The sequence below is a fragment of the Bufo gargarizans genome, chromosome 3 (genome assembly GCF_014858855.1).
Source record: "Bufo gargarizans isolate SCDJY-AF-19 chromosome 3, ASM1485885v1, whole genome shotgun sequence".
Lineage (NCBI taxonomy): Eukaryota > Metazoa > Chordata > Amphibia > Anura > Bufonidae > Bufo > Bufo gargarizans.
In genome coordinates this window covers 351,413,007-351,430,614 of record NC_058082.1, presented here as the reverse complement: position 1 = coordinate 351,430,614, position 17,608 = coordinate 351,413,007, and the positions used below count along the sequence as shown (strand labels likewise).

The 17,608-nt window shown below is 48.5% G+C and overlaps 1 protein-coding gene across 4 annotated transcripts in view; it reads right to left on the bottom strand.

The window, feature by feature from the left end:
• The window catches only part of CACNA1S (calcium voltage-gated channel subunit alpha1 S), a 1,015,758-nt gene that overhangs the window by 658,267 nt on the left and 339,883 nt on the right, over positions 1-17,608 (bottom strand). For all 4 annotated transcript variants that reach the window (XM_044287793.1, XM_044287791.1, XM_044287794.1 and 1 more), the window contains exon 13: positions 17,347-17,554. In XM_044287793.1, the coding sequence (XP_044143728.1) occupies positions 17,347-17,554 (208 nt within the window). The remainder of the gene's footprint in view (positions 1-17,346; positions 17,555-17,608) is intronic.

Sequence of the window (17,608 nt, the reverse complement as noted above, 5' to 3'; positions counted from 1 at the left end):
TTTAGCAATTTCATAATTTAGTGGTTTCTGCTATATCAGAGCTATTTGAAATCTATCCCTAAAAGGGTATATAATATTCAAGGTGCACATAGGGTCATTCAAAATAACGTCACACACACGCTACTGTGCATTTCCAAGTCTAATTCTGTTAGTAAATCCATACCGGTCACCCAGCGCCTAAATACTAGGCCTCAAATTTATATCCCGCTAAATCTGTCGTTACCGCTGTACTGTTGTAGCTGGGCAAGTTATTTAGTGTCCGTCAAAGCACATTTTTTGTTCTGGGTTGAAATACAATTCCAAATTTAGCAATTTCATAATTTAGTGGTTTCTGCTATATCAGAGCTATTTGAAATCTATCCCTAAAAGGGTATATAATATTCAAGGTGCACATAGGGTCATTCAGAATAACTTCACACACACGCTACTGTGCATTTCCAAGTCTAATTCTGTCAGTAAATCCATACCGGTCACCCAGCGCCTAAATACTAGGCCTCAAATTTATATTCAGCTGAATTTGAATACAATACATTGGGCCAAATAATATTTTTGTTGTTGTGGTAAACCATAACAATGAGGAAAACATCTAGTAAGGGACGCGGACGTGGACATGGTCGTGGTGGTGTTAGTGGACCCTCTGGTGCTGGGAGAGGACGTGGCCGTTCTGCCACATCCACACGTCCTAGTGTACCAACTACCTCAGGTCCCAGTAGCCGCCAGAATTTACAGCGATATATGGTGGGGCCCAATGCCGTTCTAAGGATGGTAAGGCCTGAGCAGGTACAGGCATTAGTCAATTGGGTGGCCGACAGTGGATCCAGCACGTTCACATTATCTCCCACCCAGTCGTCTGCAGAAAGCGCACAGATTGCGCCTGAAAACCAACCCCATCAGTCTGTCACATCACCCCCATGCATATCAGGGAAACTGTCTGAGCCTCAAGTTATTCAGCAGTCTCTTATGCTGTTTAAAGACTCTGCTGGCAGGGTTTAATAAGGGCATCCACCTAGCCCTTCCCCAGCGGTGGAAGACATAGAATGCACTGACGCACAACCACTTATGTTTCCTGATGATGAGGACATGGGAATACCACCTCAGCATGTCTCTGATGATGACGAAACACAGGTGCCAACTGCTGCGTCTTTCTGCAGTGCGCAGACTGAACAGGAGGTCAGGGATCAAGACTAGGTGGAAGACGATGCAGGGGACGATGAGGTCCTAGACCCCACATGGAATGAAGGTCGTGCCACTGACTTTCACAGTTCGGAGGAAGAGGCAGTGGTGAGACCGAGCCAACAGCGTAGCAAAAGAGGGAGCAGTGGGCAAAAGAAGAACACCCGCCGCCAAGAGACTCCGCCTGCTACTGACCGCCGCCATCTGGGACCGAGCACCCCAAAGGCAGCTTCAAGGAGTTCCCTGGCATGGCACTTCTTCAAACAATGTGCTGACGACAAGACCCGAGTGGTTTGCACGCTGTGCCATCAGAGCCTGAAGCGAGGCATTAACGTTCTGAACCTGAGCACAACCTGCATGACCAGGCCCCTGCATGCAAAGCATGAACTGCAGTGGAGTAAACACCTTAAAACCAAGGAAGTCACTCAGGCTCCCCCTGCTACCTCTTCTGCTGCTGCCGCCTCGGCCTCTTCCTCCGCCTCTGGAGGAACGTTGGCACCTGCCGCCCAGCAAACAGGGGATGTACCACCAACACCACCACCACCTTCGTCACCAAGCGTCTCAACCATGTCACGCGGCAGCGTTCAGCTCTCCATCTCACAAACATTTGAGAGAAAGCGTAAATTCCCACCTGGCCACCCTCGATCCCTGGCCCTGAATGCCAGCATTTCTAAACTACTGGCCTATGAAATGCTGTCATTTAGGCTGGTGGACACAGACAGCTTCAAACAGCTCATGTCGCTTGCTGTCCCACAGTATATTGTTCCCAGCCGCCACTACTTCTCCAAGAGAACCGTGCCTTCCCTGCACAACCAAGTATCCGATAAAATCAAGTGTGCACTGCGCAATGCCATCTGTAGCAAGGTCCACCTAACCACAGATACGTGGACCAGTAAGCACGGCCAGGGACGCTATATCTCCCTAACTGCACACTGGGTAAATGTAGTGGCAGCTGGGCCCCAGGCAGAGAGCTGTTTAGCGCACGTCCTTCCGCCGCCAAGGATCGCAGGGCAACATTCTTTGCCTCCTGTTGCCACCTCCTCCTTCTCGGCTTCCTCCTCCTCTTCTTCCACCTGCTCATCCAGTCAGCCACACACCTTCACCACCAACTTCAGCACAGCCCGGGGTAAACGTCAGCAGGCCATTCTGAAACTCATATGTTTGGGGGACAGGCCCCACACCGCACAGGAGTTGTGGCGGGATATAGAACAACAGACCGACGAGTGGTTGCTGCCGGTGAGCCTCAAGCCCGGCCTGGTGGTGTGTGATAATGGGCGAAATCTCGTTGCAGCTCTGGGACTAGCCAATTTGACGCACATCCCTTGCTTGGCGCATGTGCTGAATTTGGTGGTGCAGAAGTTCATGCAGCACGCACGGGTCAGTCGCACTACAGAACAGCACCACTTCACCACCAATGACTGGGCCTCCATGCGAGACCTGTGTGCCCTGTTGCGCTGTTTCGAGTACTCCACCAACATGGCCAGTGACGATGATGCCTTTATCAGCGTTACAATACCACTTCTATGTCTCCTTGAGAAAACACTTAGGGCGATGATGGAAGAGGAGGTGGCCCAGGAGGAGGAGGAGGAGGAGGAAGAAGGGTCATTTTTATCACTTTCAGGCCAGTCTCTGCAAAGTGACTCAGAGGGCAACAGCAACAGCAGAGGCCAGGTACAAATGTGGCCAGCCAGGGCCCACTACTGGAGGACGAGGAGGACGAGGATGAGGAGGAGGTGGAGGAGGATGAGGATGAAGCATGGTCACAGCGGGGTGGCACCCAACGCAGCTCGGGTCCATCACTGGTGCGTGGCTGGGGGGAAAGGCAGGACGATGACGATACGCCTCCCACAGAGGACAGCTTGTCCTTACCCCTGGGCAGCCTGGCACACATGAGCGACTACATGCTGCAGTGCCTGCGCAACGACAGCAGAGTTGCCCACAATTTAACCTGTGCGGACTACTGGGTTGCCACCCTGCTGGATCCACGCTACAAAGACAATGTGCCCACCTTACTTCCTGCACTGGAGCGTGATAGGAAGATGCGTGAGTACAAGCGCACGTTGGTAGACGCGCTACTGAGAGCATTCCTAAATGTCACAGGGGAACAAGTGGAAGCCCAAGGCCAAGGCAGAGGAGGAGCAAGAGGTCGCCAAGGCAGCTGTGTCACGGCCAGCTCCTTTGAGGGCAGGGTTAGCATGGCAGACATGTTGAAAACTTTTGTCAACATGCCACAGCTAACTGCACCACCACCTGATACGCAACGTGTTAGCAGGAGGCAACATTTCACTAACATGGTGGAACAGTACGTGTGCACACCCCTCCACGTACTGACTGATGGTTCGGCCCCATTCAACTTCTGGGTCTCTAAATTGTCCACGTGGCCAGAGCTAGCCTTTTATGCCTTGGAGGTGCTGGCCTGCCCGGCGGCCAGCGTTTTGTCTGAACGTGTATTCAGCATGGCAGGGGGCGTCATTACAGACAAACGCAGCCGCCTGTCTACAGCCAATGTGGACAAGCTGACGTTCATAAAAATGAACCAGGCATGGATCCCACAGGACTTGTCCGTCCCTTGTCCAGATTAGACATTAACTACCTCCCCTTAACAATATATTATTGTACTCCAGGGCACTTCCTCATTCAATCCTATTTTTATTTTCATTTTACCATTATATTGCGAGGCTACCGAAAGTTGAATGAACCTCTCCTCTGTCTGGGTGACGGGGCCTAAATATATACCAATGGACTGTTCCAATGTTGGGTGACGTGAAGCCTGATTCTCTGCTATGACATGCAGACTAATTCTCTGCTGACATGAAGCCAGATCCTCTGTTACGGGACCTCTCTCCTCTGCCTGGGTGCTGGGCCTAATTATCTGACAATGGACTGTTGCAGTGGTGGCTGACGTGAAGCCTGATTTTCTGCTATGACATGCAGACTGATTCTCTGCTGACATGAAGCCAGATTGTCTGTTACGGGACCTCTCTCCTCTGCCTGGGTGCTGGGCCTAAATATCTGACAATGGACTGTTGCAGTGGTGGCTGACGTGAAGCCTGATTTTCTGCTATGACATGCAGACTGATTCTCTGCTGACATGAAGCCAGATTGTCTGTTACGGGACCTCTCTCCTCTGCCTGGGTGCTGGGCCTAAATTTATGACAATGGACTGCTGCAGTGGTGGCTGACGTGAAGCCTGATTTTCTGCTATGACATGCAGACTGATTCTCTGCTGACATGAAGCCAGATCCTCTGTTACGGGACCTCTCTCCTCTGCCTGTGTGCTGGGCCTAAATATATGCCAATGGACTGTTGCAGTGGTGGCTGACGTGAAGCCTCATTCTCTGCTATGACATGCAGACTAATTCTCTGCTGACATGAAGCCAGATCCTCTGTTACGGGACCTCTCTCCTCTGCCTGGGTGCTGGGCCTAATTATCTGACAATGGACTGTTGCAGTGGTGGCTGACGTGTAGCCTGATTTTCTGCTATGACATGCAGACTGATTCTCTGCTGACATGAAGCCAGATTGTCTGTTACGGGACCTCTCTCCTCTGCCTGGGTGCTGGGCCTAAATATCTGACAATGGACTGTTGCAGTGGTGGCTGACGTGAAGCCTGATTTTCTGCTATGACATGCAGACTGATTCTCTGCTGACATGAAGCCAGATTGTCTGTTACGGGACCTCTCTCCTCTGCCTGGGTGCTGGGCCTAAATTTATGACAATGGACTGCTGCAGTGGTGGCTGACGTGAAGCCTGATTTTCTGCTATGACATGCAGACTGATTCTCTGCTGACATGAAGCCAGATCCTCTGTTACGGGACCTCTCTCCTCTGCCTGTGTGCTGGGCCTAAATATATGCCAATGGACTGTTGCAGTGGTGGCTGACGTGAAGCCTCATTCTCTGCTATGACATGCAGACTAATTCTCTGCTGACATGAAGCCAGATCCTCTGTTACGGGACCTCTCTCCTCTGCCTGTGTGCTGGGCCTAAATATATGCCAATGGACTGTTGCAGTGGTGGCTGACGTGAAGCCTCATTCTCTGCTATGACATGCAGACTAATTCTCTGCTGACATGAAGCCAGATTGCCTGTTACGGGACCTCTCTCCTCTGCCTGGGTGCTGGGCCTAAATTTTTGAAAATGGACTCTTACAGTGGTGGGTGACGTGAAGCCTGATTCTCTGCTATGATATGAAGACTGATTCTCTGCTGACATGAAGCCAGATTGTCTGTTACGGGACCTCTCTCCTCTGCCTGGGTGCTGGGCCTAAATTTATGAAAATGGACTCTTACAGTGGTGGGTGACGTGAAGCCTGATTCTCTGCTATGATATGAAGACTGATTCTCTGCTGACATGAAGCCAGATTGTCTGTTACGGGACCTCTCTCCTCTGCCTGGGTGCTGGGCCTAAATTTATGAAAATGGACTCTTACAGTGGTGGGTGACGTGAAGCCTGATTCTCTGCTATGACATGAAGACTGATTCTCTGCTATGACATGAAGACTGATTCTCTGCTGACATGAAGCCAGATTGTCTGTTACGGGACCTCTCTCCTCTGCCTGGGTGCTGGGCCTAAATTTATGACAATGGACTGTTGCAGTGGTGGCTGACGTGAAGCCTGATTCTCTGCTATGACATGCAGACTAATTCTCTGCTGACATGAAGCCAGATTGTCTGTTACAGGACCTCTCTCCTCTGCCTGGGTGCTGGGCCTAAATTTATGAAAATGGACTCTTACAGTGGTGGGTGACGTGAAGCCTGTTTCTCTGCTATGATATGAAGACTGATTCTCTGCTGACATGAAGCCAGATTGTCTGTTACGGGACCTCTCTCCTCTGCCTGGGTGCTGGGCCTAAATTTATGAAAATGGACTCTTACAGTGGTGGGTGACGTGAAGCCTGATTCTCTGCTATGACATGAAGACTGATTCTCTGCTATGAAATGAAGACTGATTCTCTGCTGACATGAAGCCAGATTTTCTGTTACGGGGCCTCTCTCCTCTGCCTGGGTGCTGGGCCTAAATTTATGAAAATGGACTCTTACAGTGGTGGGTGACGTGAAGCCTGATTTTCTGCTATGATATGAAGACTGACTCTCTGCTGACATGAAGCCAGATTGTCTGTTACGGGACCTCTCTCCTCTGCCTGGGTGCTGGGCCTAAATTTATGAAAATGGACTCTTACAGTGGTGGGTGACGTGAAGCCTGATTCTCTGCTATGACATGAAGACTGATTCTCTGCTATGACATGAAGACTGATTCTCTGCTATGACATGAAGACTGATTCTCTGCTGACATGAAGCCAGATTGTCTGTTACGGGACCTCTCTCCTCTGCCTGGGTGCTGGGCCTAAATTTATGACAATGGACTGTTGCAGTGGTTGCTGACGTGAAGCCTGATTTTCTGCTATGACATGCAGACTGATTCTCTGCTGACATGAAGCCAGATTCTCTGTTACGGGACCTCTCTCCTCTGCCTGGGTGCCGGGGCCTAAATATCTGAGAATGGACTGTTCCAGTGGTGGGTGACGTGAAGCCAGATTCTCTGCTATGGGACCTCTGTCCAATTGATTTTGGTTAATTTTTATTTATTTAATTTTTATTTTAATTCATTTCCCTATCCAAATTTGTTTGCAGGGGATTTACCTACATGTTGCTGCCTTTTGCAGCCCTCTAGCCCTTTCTTGGGCTGTTTTACAGCCTTTTTAGTGCCGAAAAGTTCGGGTCCCCATTGACTTCAATGGGGTTCGGGTTCAGGACGAAGTTCGGATCGGGTTCGGATCCCGAACCCGAACATTTTCGGGAAGTTCGGCCGAACTTCTCGAACCCGAACATCCAGGTGTCCGCTCAACTCTAATTGTAACGGATCACCTGGCACCCCTACTGAGTACCTCCGTTGACGGATGCTCCTAGCGTTTTCCTGAGGTTTCCAAGCACTCTGGCAGACACCACAATCACCGAACCGAAGCAGCATATAAATCTTCTTCAAGCATATGAATGCTGTAGGCAGTTGAATAGGAAACCATACGAATAGGTTTTCACTCCTAGCAGTCAAACTGGGACAGCATGCAATAAATCCTTCCCCAAGAATGAGACGACACTTCACCTTGAGGTTTAAAACAGGAACTCACTTTATTTAGACATAGCACAACTACTTTAAACCCCCCAACAGCCTCATTTGCATACAATAAGGCACATGGAGGTCTATGGTACAAGGAAGGGTGGGGCCCAACAATAGCAAGGGCTGATGGGAGATGGAGGAGGGACAGGAAAAGGGGGAGGAGAAGAGGCACAGAACAGCAATGCCTTTAACATCACAGCAAGAGCAAGATACCCACAGCCCACAATACATCGCAATACAATCCAACCGAACCCATAACAACATACACAATATTCAAGACAGCCCGATTGCAATCTGCTACACAGTCTCAAAGGCCATTGTTCCCAAAAGTCACATGTCCACGAATGGTCCTTAAAGGGTTAGTAGCAGCAATATAAAATACCATATGCCCAAATTGCATTCAAACGTACAAATTTACCCGGGGCCATAGTCAGCATGTAGGAGGCGGGTAGCCAGTCCTCTCCAATGCCCAGTGGCGAGGCGGTTTCCGCCACACACGTGCATAAGTCACTGTCACATTTAGGACAGAAATACAGCTTTTTGGTTAGGGTGAAAAAAAGCCTCTAATATACTGCACATCTGGGATTACACGTGCATAAATCACTGTTACATTTAGGACAGAAATACAGCTTTTTGGTTACTGGGGTGAAAAAACCCTCTAATATACTGCACATCTGTGATTACACGTGCATAGGTCACTGTCACATTTAGGACAGAAATACAGCTTTTTGGTTACTGGGGCAAAAAAAACCTCTAATATACTGCACATCTGGGATAAGACATGCATAAGTGAATGTCACATTTAGGCCACAAATATCGCTGTCATATAGAGTGCAATACCCTACATCAGGGTGTATATTGGCGGTTAATTATTTTTAACATACTTAACCACTTTTTACTTTGCTTTGTGAACGCTAACTATGAGGCAAACATCTAATAAGGGACACGGTCATGGTCGTGGTGGTGGTGTTGTTGGAGCCTCTGGTGCAGGGAGAGGACATGGCCATTCTGCCACAGCTACACGTCCTACTGAACTTACTACCTCAGATCCCAGTAGCCGCCAGAATCGACAGCGATATTTGGTCGGGCCTAATGTCGTTCTAAGGATGGTAAGGCCTGAGCAAGTACTGGCGCCAGTCAATTGGGTGGCCGACAGTGGATCCAGCACGTTCACATTATCTCCCACCCAGTCTTCTGCAGAAAGCGCACAGGTGGTGTCTTAAACCCATGCCCATCATTCTGTAACATCACCCCTGTGCATATCGGGGAACCTGTCTGAGCCTCAAGTCATGCAGCAGTCTCTTATGCTGTTTGAAGACTCTGCTGGCAGAGTTTCCCAAGGGCATCCACCTAGCCCTTCCCCAGGGGTGGAAGACATAGAATGTACTGACGCACAACCACTTATTTTTCCTGATGAGGACATGGGAATACCACCTCAGCACGTCTCTGATGATGAAGAAACACAGGTGCCAACTGCTGCGTCTTTCTGCAGTGTGGAGACCGAAAAGAAGGTCAGGGAGGAAGACTGGGTGGAAGACGATGCAGGGGATGATGAGGTCCTAGACCCCACATGGAATGAAGGTCGTGCCAATGACTTTCAGAGTTCGGAGGAAGAGGCAGTGGTGAGACCAAGCCAACAGCGTAGCAAAAGCGGGAGCAGGGTGCAAAAGCAGAGAAGCTGTCGCCAAAACAGTTCGCCTGCTACTGGCCACCGTCAACAGGGACCGAGCACACCAAAGGCAGCTTCAAGAAGTTCCCTGGCATGGCACTTTTTCACACAATGTGCTGACGACAAGACCCGAGTGGTTTGCACGCTGTTCATTCAGAGCCTGAAGCGAGGCATTAACGTTCTGAACCTTAGCACAACCTGCATGACCAGGCATCTACATGCGAGACACGGGCTGCAGTGGAGTAAGCACCTTCAAAATCAAGAAAGGGCTCAGGCCCCTCCTGCTTCCTCTTCTGCTGCTGCCTCGGCCTCTTCCTCTGCTTCTGGAGGAACGTTGGCACCTGCCGCCCAGCAAACAGAGGATGTGCCACCAGCAACACATTTAGGCCGTCACCAAGCATCTAAACCATGTCACATGGAAACGTTCAGCTCTCCCACTCACAAACCTTTGAGAGCGTAAATTTCCACCTAGCCACCCCCGATCCCTTGGCCTGAATGCCAGCATTTCTAAACTGCTGGCCTTTGAAATGCTGTCATTCAGGCTGGTGGAGACGGACAGCTTCAAACAGCTCATGTCGCTTGCTATCCCACAGTACGTCGTTCCCAGCTGCCACTACTTCTCCAGGAGAGCCGTGCCCTCCCTGCACAACCAAATATCAGATAAAAATGTGCAGTGTGCAACGCCATCTGTGGCGAGGTCCACCTCACCACAGGTACGTGAACCAGTAAGCACGGCCAGGGACGCTATATCTCCCTAACTGCACACTGGGAAAATGTAGTGGCGGCTGGGCCCCAGGCGGAGAGCTGTTTGGCGCACGTCCTTCCACCGCAAAGGATCGCAGGGCATCATTATTTGCCTCCTGTTGCCTCCTCTTCCTACTCAGCTTCCTCCTCCTCTTCTACCACATCCTCATCCGGTCAGCGACAGACCTTCACCACCAACTTCAGCACAGCTAGGGGTAAACCTCAGCAGGCCATTCTGAAACTGATGTGGTAGGGGGACAGGCCTCACACCGCGCAGGAGTTGTGGCGAGGTATAGAACAACAGACCAATGAGTGGTTGCTGCCAGTGGGCCTCAAGCCCTGCCTGGTGGTGTGCGATAATGGGCGAAATTTTGTTGCAGCTCTGGGACTAGCCGGTTTGACACACATCCCTTGCCTGGCGCATGTGCTCGGCTGTCTGCTCTACAGCGTAATTTCGGCCTTCCTGCTCACCTCCTCATATGCGACGTGCCCACCAGGTGAAACTCCACCTTGCACATGCTGGAGAGACTGTGCGAGCAGCAGCAGGCCATAGTGGAGTTTCAGCTGCAGAACGCACGGGTGAGTCGCACTGCGTAACAGCACCATTTCACCACCAATGACTGGGCCTCCATGCGAGACCTGTGTGCCCTGTTGCACTGTTTCGAGTACTCCACCAACATGGCCAGTGGCGATGACGCCATTATCAGCTTTACAATACCACGTCTATGTCTCCTTGAGAAAACACTTAGGGCCGATGATGGAAGAGGATGTGGCCCAGGACGAGGAAGGAAGAGGGGTTAACTCTAACACTTTCAGGCCAGTCTTTTAGAAGTGGCTCAGAAAGAGGATTTTTGCAACAGCAGAGGCCAGGTACAAACTTGGCCAGCCAAGGCCCACTACTGGAGGACGAGGAGGAGAAGGAGGAGGATGGGGATGAAGCATGTTCACAGCAGCGTGGTATCCAACGCAGCTCGGGCCCATCACTGGTGCGTGGCTGGGGGGATACGGAGGACGCAAACGATACGCCTCCCACAGAGGACAGCTTGTCCTTACCAGCTTGCCAATTTAAGCGTGCTCTAAATTGAAAAAAATCTTATTTTCAATTGTCGGGCGACATTTTACCATTTTTGGTGTATACAAACCCCTGTTATGCCTGGGTGACAGGGGCCTAAATCTCTCAAAATCCTCTGTTGTATTGCTGGGTGACATGAACCCCCTTTTGCCGTGAATGAACCCCTGCTGTGCCTGGGTGACAGGGGCCTGAATCTCTCAATCCTCTGTTGTATTGCTGGGTGACATGAACCCCCTTTTGCCGTGAATGAACCCTGCTCTGCATTGCTGACAGGGGCCAAAATCTTTTAAAATCCTCTGTTCTATTGCTGGGTGACATGAACCCCCTTTTGCCTTGAATGAACCCCTGCTCTGCATTGCTGACAGGAAACTAAATCTCTCAAAATCCTCTGTTCTATTGCTCGGTGACATGAACCCCTTTTGCCTTGAATGAACCCCTGCTGTGCCTGGGTGATAGGGGTTAAATCTCTCAAAATCCTCTGTTCTATTGCTCGGTGACATGAACCCCCTTTTGCCGTGAATGAACCCCTGCTGTGCCTGGGTGACAGGGGCCTTAATCTCTCAAAATCCTCTGTTGTATTGCTGGGTGACTTGATTCCACTTTTGCCATGAATGAACCCCTGCTGTGCCTGGGTGACAGGGGACTAAATCTCTCAAAATCCTCTGTTGTATTGCTGGGTGACATAAACCCCCTTTTTCCATGAATGAACCCCTGCTCTGTATTGCTGACAGGGAACTAAATTTAGTGAAAACATCTGTTACTGATCGGAAGATGCGCGACTACAAGCGCACACTGATGATAGCATTCCCACCTGACAGCGGGGACACAGTGGAAGCACAAGGCGAAGGCAGAGGAGGAGGACGAGGTCGCCAACGCAGCTGGGGCACCACCAGCACCTGAGAAGGCAGGGTTAGCATGGCCAAAATGTGGAAAAGCTTTGTCAGCCTTGGAGGTGCTGACCTGCCCTGCAGCCAGTGTATAGTGTGAACGTGTGTTTAGTACGGCAGAGAGCATTATCACAGGCCGCAGCCAATGTGGACAAGCTTACGTTTATTAAAATGAACCAGGCATGGATCCCACAGGACTTGCCCGTACCTTGTGCAGAATAGACATTTATACCAGCCTCAACCATCCATTCTTGTACTCAAGTGCATTTATTCTTAGTTTTATTTTGTTATATGTCCCAATATTTTGGGGGATACCCCAATTTAGGGCTCCTCCACACTTGCAGCAGGACGGATCCAGCAGGCTGGTTTCCCTGTCGGATCCGTCCTTCCGCTGTTTTGCCTTATCACTGGACCGCCGCTCCGTCCCCATTGACTATAATGGGGACGGGGGCTGAGCCGTCGGACATGCAGGACTTTTTAGTCCAGCGGCTTTCGCCGTGCACCGCCGTGCTGCGCCGGAGCTCAGCCCCCGTCCCCATTATAGTCAATGGGGACGGAGCGGCGGTCCGGCGGCTCGGCGAAACAGTGGAAGGACGGAACCAACAGGGAGACCAACCTGCCGGATCCGTCCTGCCGCAAGTGTGAAGGAGCCCTTAAAAATAAAAAATAACACAAATCAGTGTTGGCTACCTATTCCTCCTTCACCGCTACATCCACCCATCCACCGCCTCCTCGACCTCCTACTCCTAGATCCAGATTGTTAATTTTAATTTGTCGGTATTTTATGTTACTTTAAGTCATTTCCCTATCCACATTTGTTTGCAGAATAGTTGTCATGCTCTTAAGCACATTTTGATGCCTTTTGCAGGCCTCTAGCCCTTTCCAGGACTATTTTAGAGTCATTTTAGTGCCCAAAAGTTCGGGTCCCCAGTGACTTCAATGGGGTTCGGGTTCTTTTTTTTCAAGTTCGGCCAAACGGACCGAACCCCAAACATCCAGGTGTCCGCTAAACTCTACTAAAAACCCCAGCAACATGTTATGGTATGTTATATGTGCACAGAATGTGAAAGCTATACACTGCCTGATCACTCCAGTGACATATATAGACATTTTAGACTATGCAGTCAAAAAATGCACCAGATTTACCCTGTGATGCTGGAATGTAAATCTGGCACACTTTTATTTTATCTAGTCTAAATGTATACTACCTACTGCATTAGCTGGATTACACCCGAATTTCGCACAAAAAGTTTGGTATATATTTAGAGTACATTATCACAGCTTAAAGGGGTATTCCCATCACAGACATTGGGGGCATATTGCTAGGATATGCCACCATTGTCTGATAGGTGCGGGTCCCACCTCTGAGACCCGCACCTACAACAAGAACAGAGCGGGGAGATTTGTGGCTGGATGACCCCGTGGTCCGGCCACCACCAAGCGCTGCTCATCACTGCTCCCATTCATTCCTATGGGGCCGACTGCTTGGCTACATTCCTATGGGGCCAGTGCTTGGCTATTTTCGGTGGCCTCATAGAAATTAATGGAGGGTGACAGCGCATGCTCAGTGCGACCTCCACTACTTTCCCAGCTCAGTTGTCCGTGTAGGTGCAGGACCCAGAGGTGGGACCCGCACCTATCAGACAATGGGGACATATCCTAGTGATATTTCCCCATTCTCTGTGATGGCAAAACCTCTTTAAGGGTGCACTCACATGCTGTGGAAATGTCTGCAACTGAAAATCCGTTATATTCATCTGAATGGGGCGGCAAACACATGGATTTATTGTGTGAATGTAGCGTAAGCCATCTTTTGTCTCTGTATGTTCGGCTAGCTTGTGTTGCATTGCCTAATGTGGGCTACAAGAAATGCAGAGACAGATGGGTGTGTTTGGTGGGGGGTGGGGGAAACTGGGCAACTGACCATGGCCCCAACACAAAGAGGCACCCAGACCCTGTTTTCAAATTTTAAAATCAGCCTTGTACAAATTATTATTCTATTATACAAGAGGCAGAGGCGGAATGCTGAGCCAAAGAAAAAGCTTTTTACTCACAGCTGCTGGTACAACGCCCATAGGCCGGACGTCTGGGGTATCCTTTATTATTCTATTATACAAGAGGCAGAGGCGGAATGCTGAGCCAAAGTAAAAGCTTTTTACTCACAGCTGCTGGTACAACGCCCATAGGCCGGACGTCTGGGGTATCCTTTACCCCTTTAGGGGGTTTTTATGATATATGTCCCTCTAACAGAGCAAGTAGTCATGACGCCAGTTGCATTGAAGCAACGAGGATGTGGAGTCCCCTTTGTAGATGGTAGTCTTGGTACCCAGATGTAGGATTGCCAGAGTAGTGTAGCGTGTCCTACAATCTCCCTGAAGGTGTTGTATGCACATGTCACATTGCTCCTACCTGGATATCCTTGGATCCCAGATGTGGTCGGGCAAAGCAGTGCAAAAAAGGGATGAATAAACTTGGATGATGGAGGAATAATTGAGTCCAGGCTGGTAGTAACGTTGAACACAGCTTTACTTGGCATAAACTTTTACCAAGGAACAATCTTCCAAACTGTATCTTGGTAATCATGGATTCAGCAGGTTTTTGCATTAGTTCTTGCAGAAAAACACTCTTTCAGCTCTGCTATGTGGGCTGGATTAAATAGGACTTTTCCCTTTCTGCTGGAACTTGGCTTAGCTGTCTGTAGTCTGTCTCTCACTGTAATACTAGGAAAACTTCTTCCTGGCTTCAAGTGTACTTAGTTTTTACTTGGCTTTAGGCAATGCAAGCCCAGGAGGGGACATACAACCATATAGAATTCACAGGCAGGGCGTGCCCGGCATGCTCCTTCCACAAGAAAGGGCTCCTCTAAACTAACTCTCACTAGCTAAACTCCTCCCTCTCTAGAGATGGCTGGAAGGAACTAGAAGGTTCCTCTCCAGGGAAACTAACTCTGCCAAAGTTGCCGCCATCTGCTGGTGAACCAGGCACATTACACTTTAACATTACATTTGCAAGGAAATAGAAATACACGCATTGCAGGAAATGGCAATAAATATAAGGGATGACACAAGGTACACAAATAAAGATAGTGGGGAGTGTAAAAGATCCCAGATGCCTCAGCATTAAGGTCCTTGTGTCCTGCTAAGGTTTCTGAAAACCAGTTGTGTTCCTGACTTGTACTTGTGTTCCAGGATTCTGCTAGCCGTCTGATCCCTGCCTGTTTGCCTTGACTCTCCTGTTGCTGGCCTGGATTGCCTGACCTGTGCCACCTGCCCTGACCTTTTGCCTGTCTGAGTTCACTTCTGTCTCATCCTTCGGTCCTGCACTGTTGCTCCTGGTAACGACCCAACTGCCTGTACTTCTGGTACTTTTCTCTGGTACCTCCTGATCCGCCTGGGCCAGCTGCCTCGTGTGCCTATCCTCCTCAAGAGGTAGCGACCTGGTGTTCCCCTCGGGAAAGTCTATCTCCACCATCAGGGGTAGTGTGAAGAATTGAGGGGTTCACTTAGACAACACCATTAAAGGAGGGGGGACTGGTGGCAAAGTGGGTTCACACCCGCTGAATTGTGACAAGTTGGACGCTCTTTTTATTACCACCACAGTCCCCACTCTCCTTCTCTGATGTCTCCTCCTTTTGAGCACTCCAATCCAGCTCCCAGGTCCTATCCACCACACAATCATCATCCTTGTCCAGGGCTGGCCAACCTGCGGCTCTCCAGCTGTTGCAAAACTACAACTCCCAGCATGCCCAGACAGCCTACAACTATCAGCCTACAGCATGGTATGGTGGGAATTGTAGTTTTACAACAGCTGGAGAGCCAAAGGTTGGCAAGCCCTGTCCTAGTCCTTACTCTCCCCACCACTTTTATAAGATTGTGATGTGTCATTGTGGGCTCTTGGCACCTTTGCAATTCCCTCCTCTCTATTTGCACTAAACAACACTGCCACTATGGCTACCACTGCCCCTCCCATCACGACCGTGCCTTCAAGTGCCACTACTATAATCATCACCACCACCAACACAGCTATGCATGGGGTCTCCCGCTTCCACCAGAACCTCCTAGTCATGGCAGTTGAATTGCTAATGCTTCTCACATATCAAAATGAAGACTACCTTGAGTATCTTCCATAGCACATGGGGTTTTGTTGCCACTTCTTACTAAAAAAAAAAGATGTTTCCTTAGGAGGGGCAGTCAAGATAGAGATGATGCATGTGAAAGGCTTTTCTGGGGCCACAAGGAAAAGAAGCAGGAGGAATGCTGTGACCCATAGCTCCAAGACACGATGTCAGACTCAGAGGTGACATTGACATCAACCTATTGTGACTAAGAGGAAGGTTGGGCCATCTAGTCCACAATGTCATCCTCTTTGTCCTCAATTATAATGGTGTGCCTATAGTAAGTAAGAGAGAACTGTGGCATGATGGCTACTATTACTGCTACTTGCCAGACAACTGATGCTGCTACTGCTGCTTGCACTACTACAGCCACCCACACTCTGACTCTTACATGATGAAATATGGGTCTTTTGATTTCAACTTGTTACATTTATCAGACATTTTTTTCAAAGGTTTGGTGCACAGATTATTAAACAGTAGCAACATTGCAAATGTTTTTCTGTGACTAATACTGCACAGTATATTGAGGTGATAAAATGTGTTGATTGAAACTGGTATATTGATGCAATATAATGATGTAAGTAAAACTGAATTGAATACCAACACAACTGGCATAATGATGTATTGAAACGCCCAATGTAATGAATGTTTAATTCATTCAAAAAGAATAGCCAAAACTTCAGGTTTGATTAGCAGACAAATTTTTGGTTTAAATGAGAAGCATTATGTTTAGACAAAGGAAACCACTGAATTCTAGCATAAAAACCTCATGTGTAACACGGTATGGTAGTATCATGGATTTGATCTCTTCTGCTGCATCTGGACCAGGATGGCTTGTTTTTATTGATGGAACAACAAATTCTGAGTTATACCAGTAAATTCTAAAATAAAATGGCAAGACATCTGTCCGTGAGCTGAATCCCAAGAGAACATGAGTCATGCAACAAGACAACAACACTAAGCACACAATTCATTCTAACAGAGCAGGGTTAAGGAAAGATTTTGGCATGGCCAAGTCAAAGTCCTGACCCTAATCCAATTGAAATGTTGTGGAAGGACCTAAAGTGAGCAGTTCATAGAAGGAAACCCACTAACATAACAGAGTTAAAGCTGTTTTGTAAGAAGGTTTGGGCTAAAATTCCTCCAAGTCGATGTCCAGGACTAATTAACAATTATCAGAAATATTTAATTGCAGTTATTGCTGCACAAGGAGGTCACACTAAATCCTGAAAGTAAAGTTTCATACTTTTGCCACTCACCGGACATTGCTATACTTTTGCCATACCAGAACATTGGTATAACAGCAAAAGTCTAATTTATTTAGTACAGATACATCTGCACTAGTATTAATTTTAAAATGTAAAAAAGTTAACCTTGGCTTGGCCTTTTTAGTTTTACATAGCACTAAATATATACTGTAGAATGTAGATCAACATGTAATAAATGAAAATGTCTACGGTGACATTAGTGCAATAATTGCAATATATATACTCCTTCCATGACTTCTATGAAAAGTGTCATCTTCTTATGTGCAGGATTAGTAACCACATCTACAGTTCATCTAAGTCATACCTGAAAAACTGTTATCAGTGCTTGTGGGAAGGTATCAAAAGTGCTTCTCCTTATTTCTGTGTCTTCAAAGTCAAACTTTCCACCAAACATTTGCATGCCAAGAAGAGCAAAGATGATCATGAAGAGAAAAAGCAAAAGTAGAAGGGACGCAATGGAGCGGACTGAGTTGAGTAGTGAAGCCACAAGGTTGTTTAGTGATGTCCAATATCTAAAGTTTAAACAATATATTAGAAACATAGTCAAAATGTCTACATATTAAATA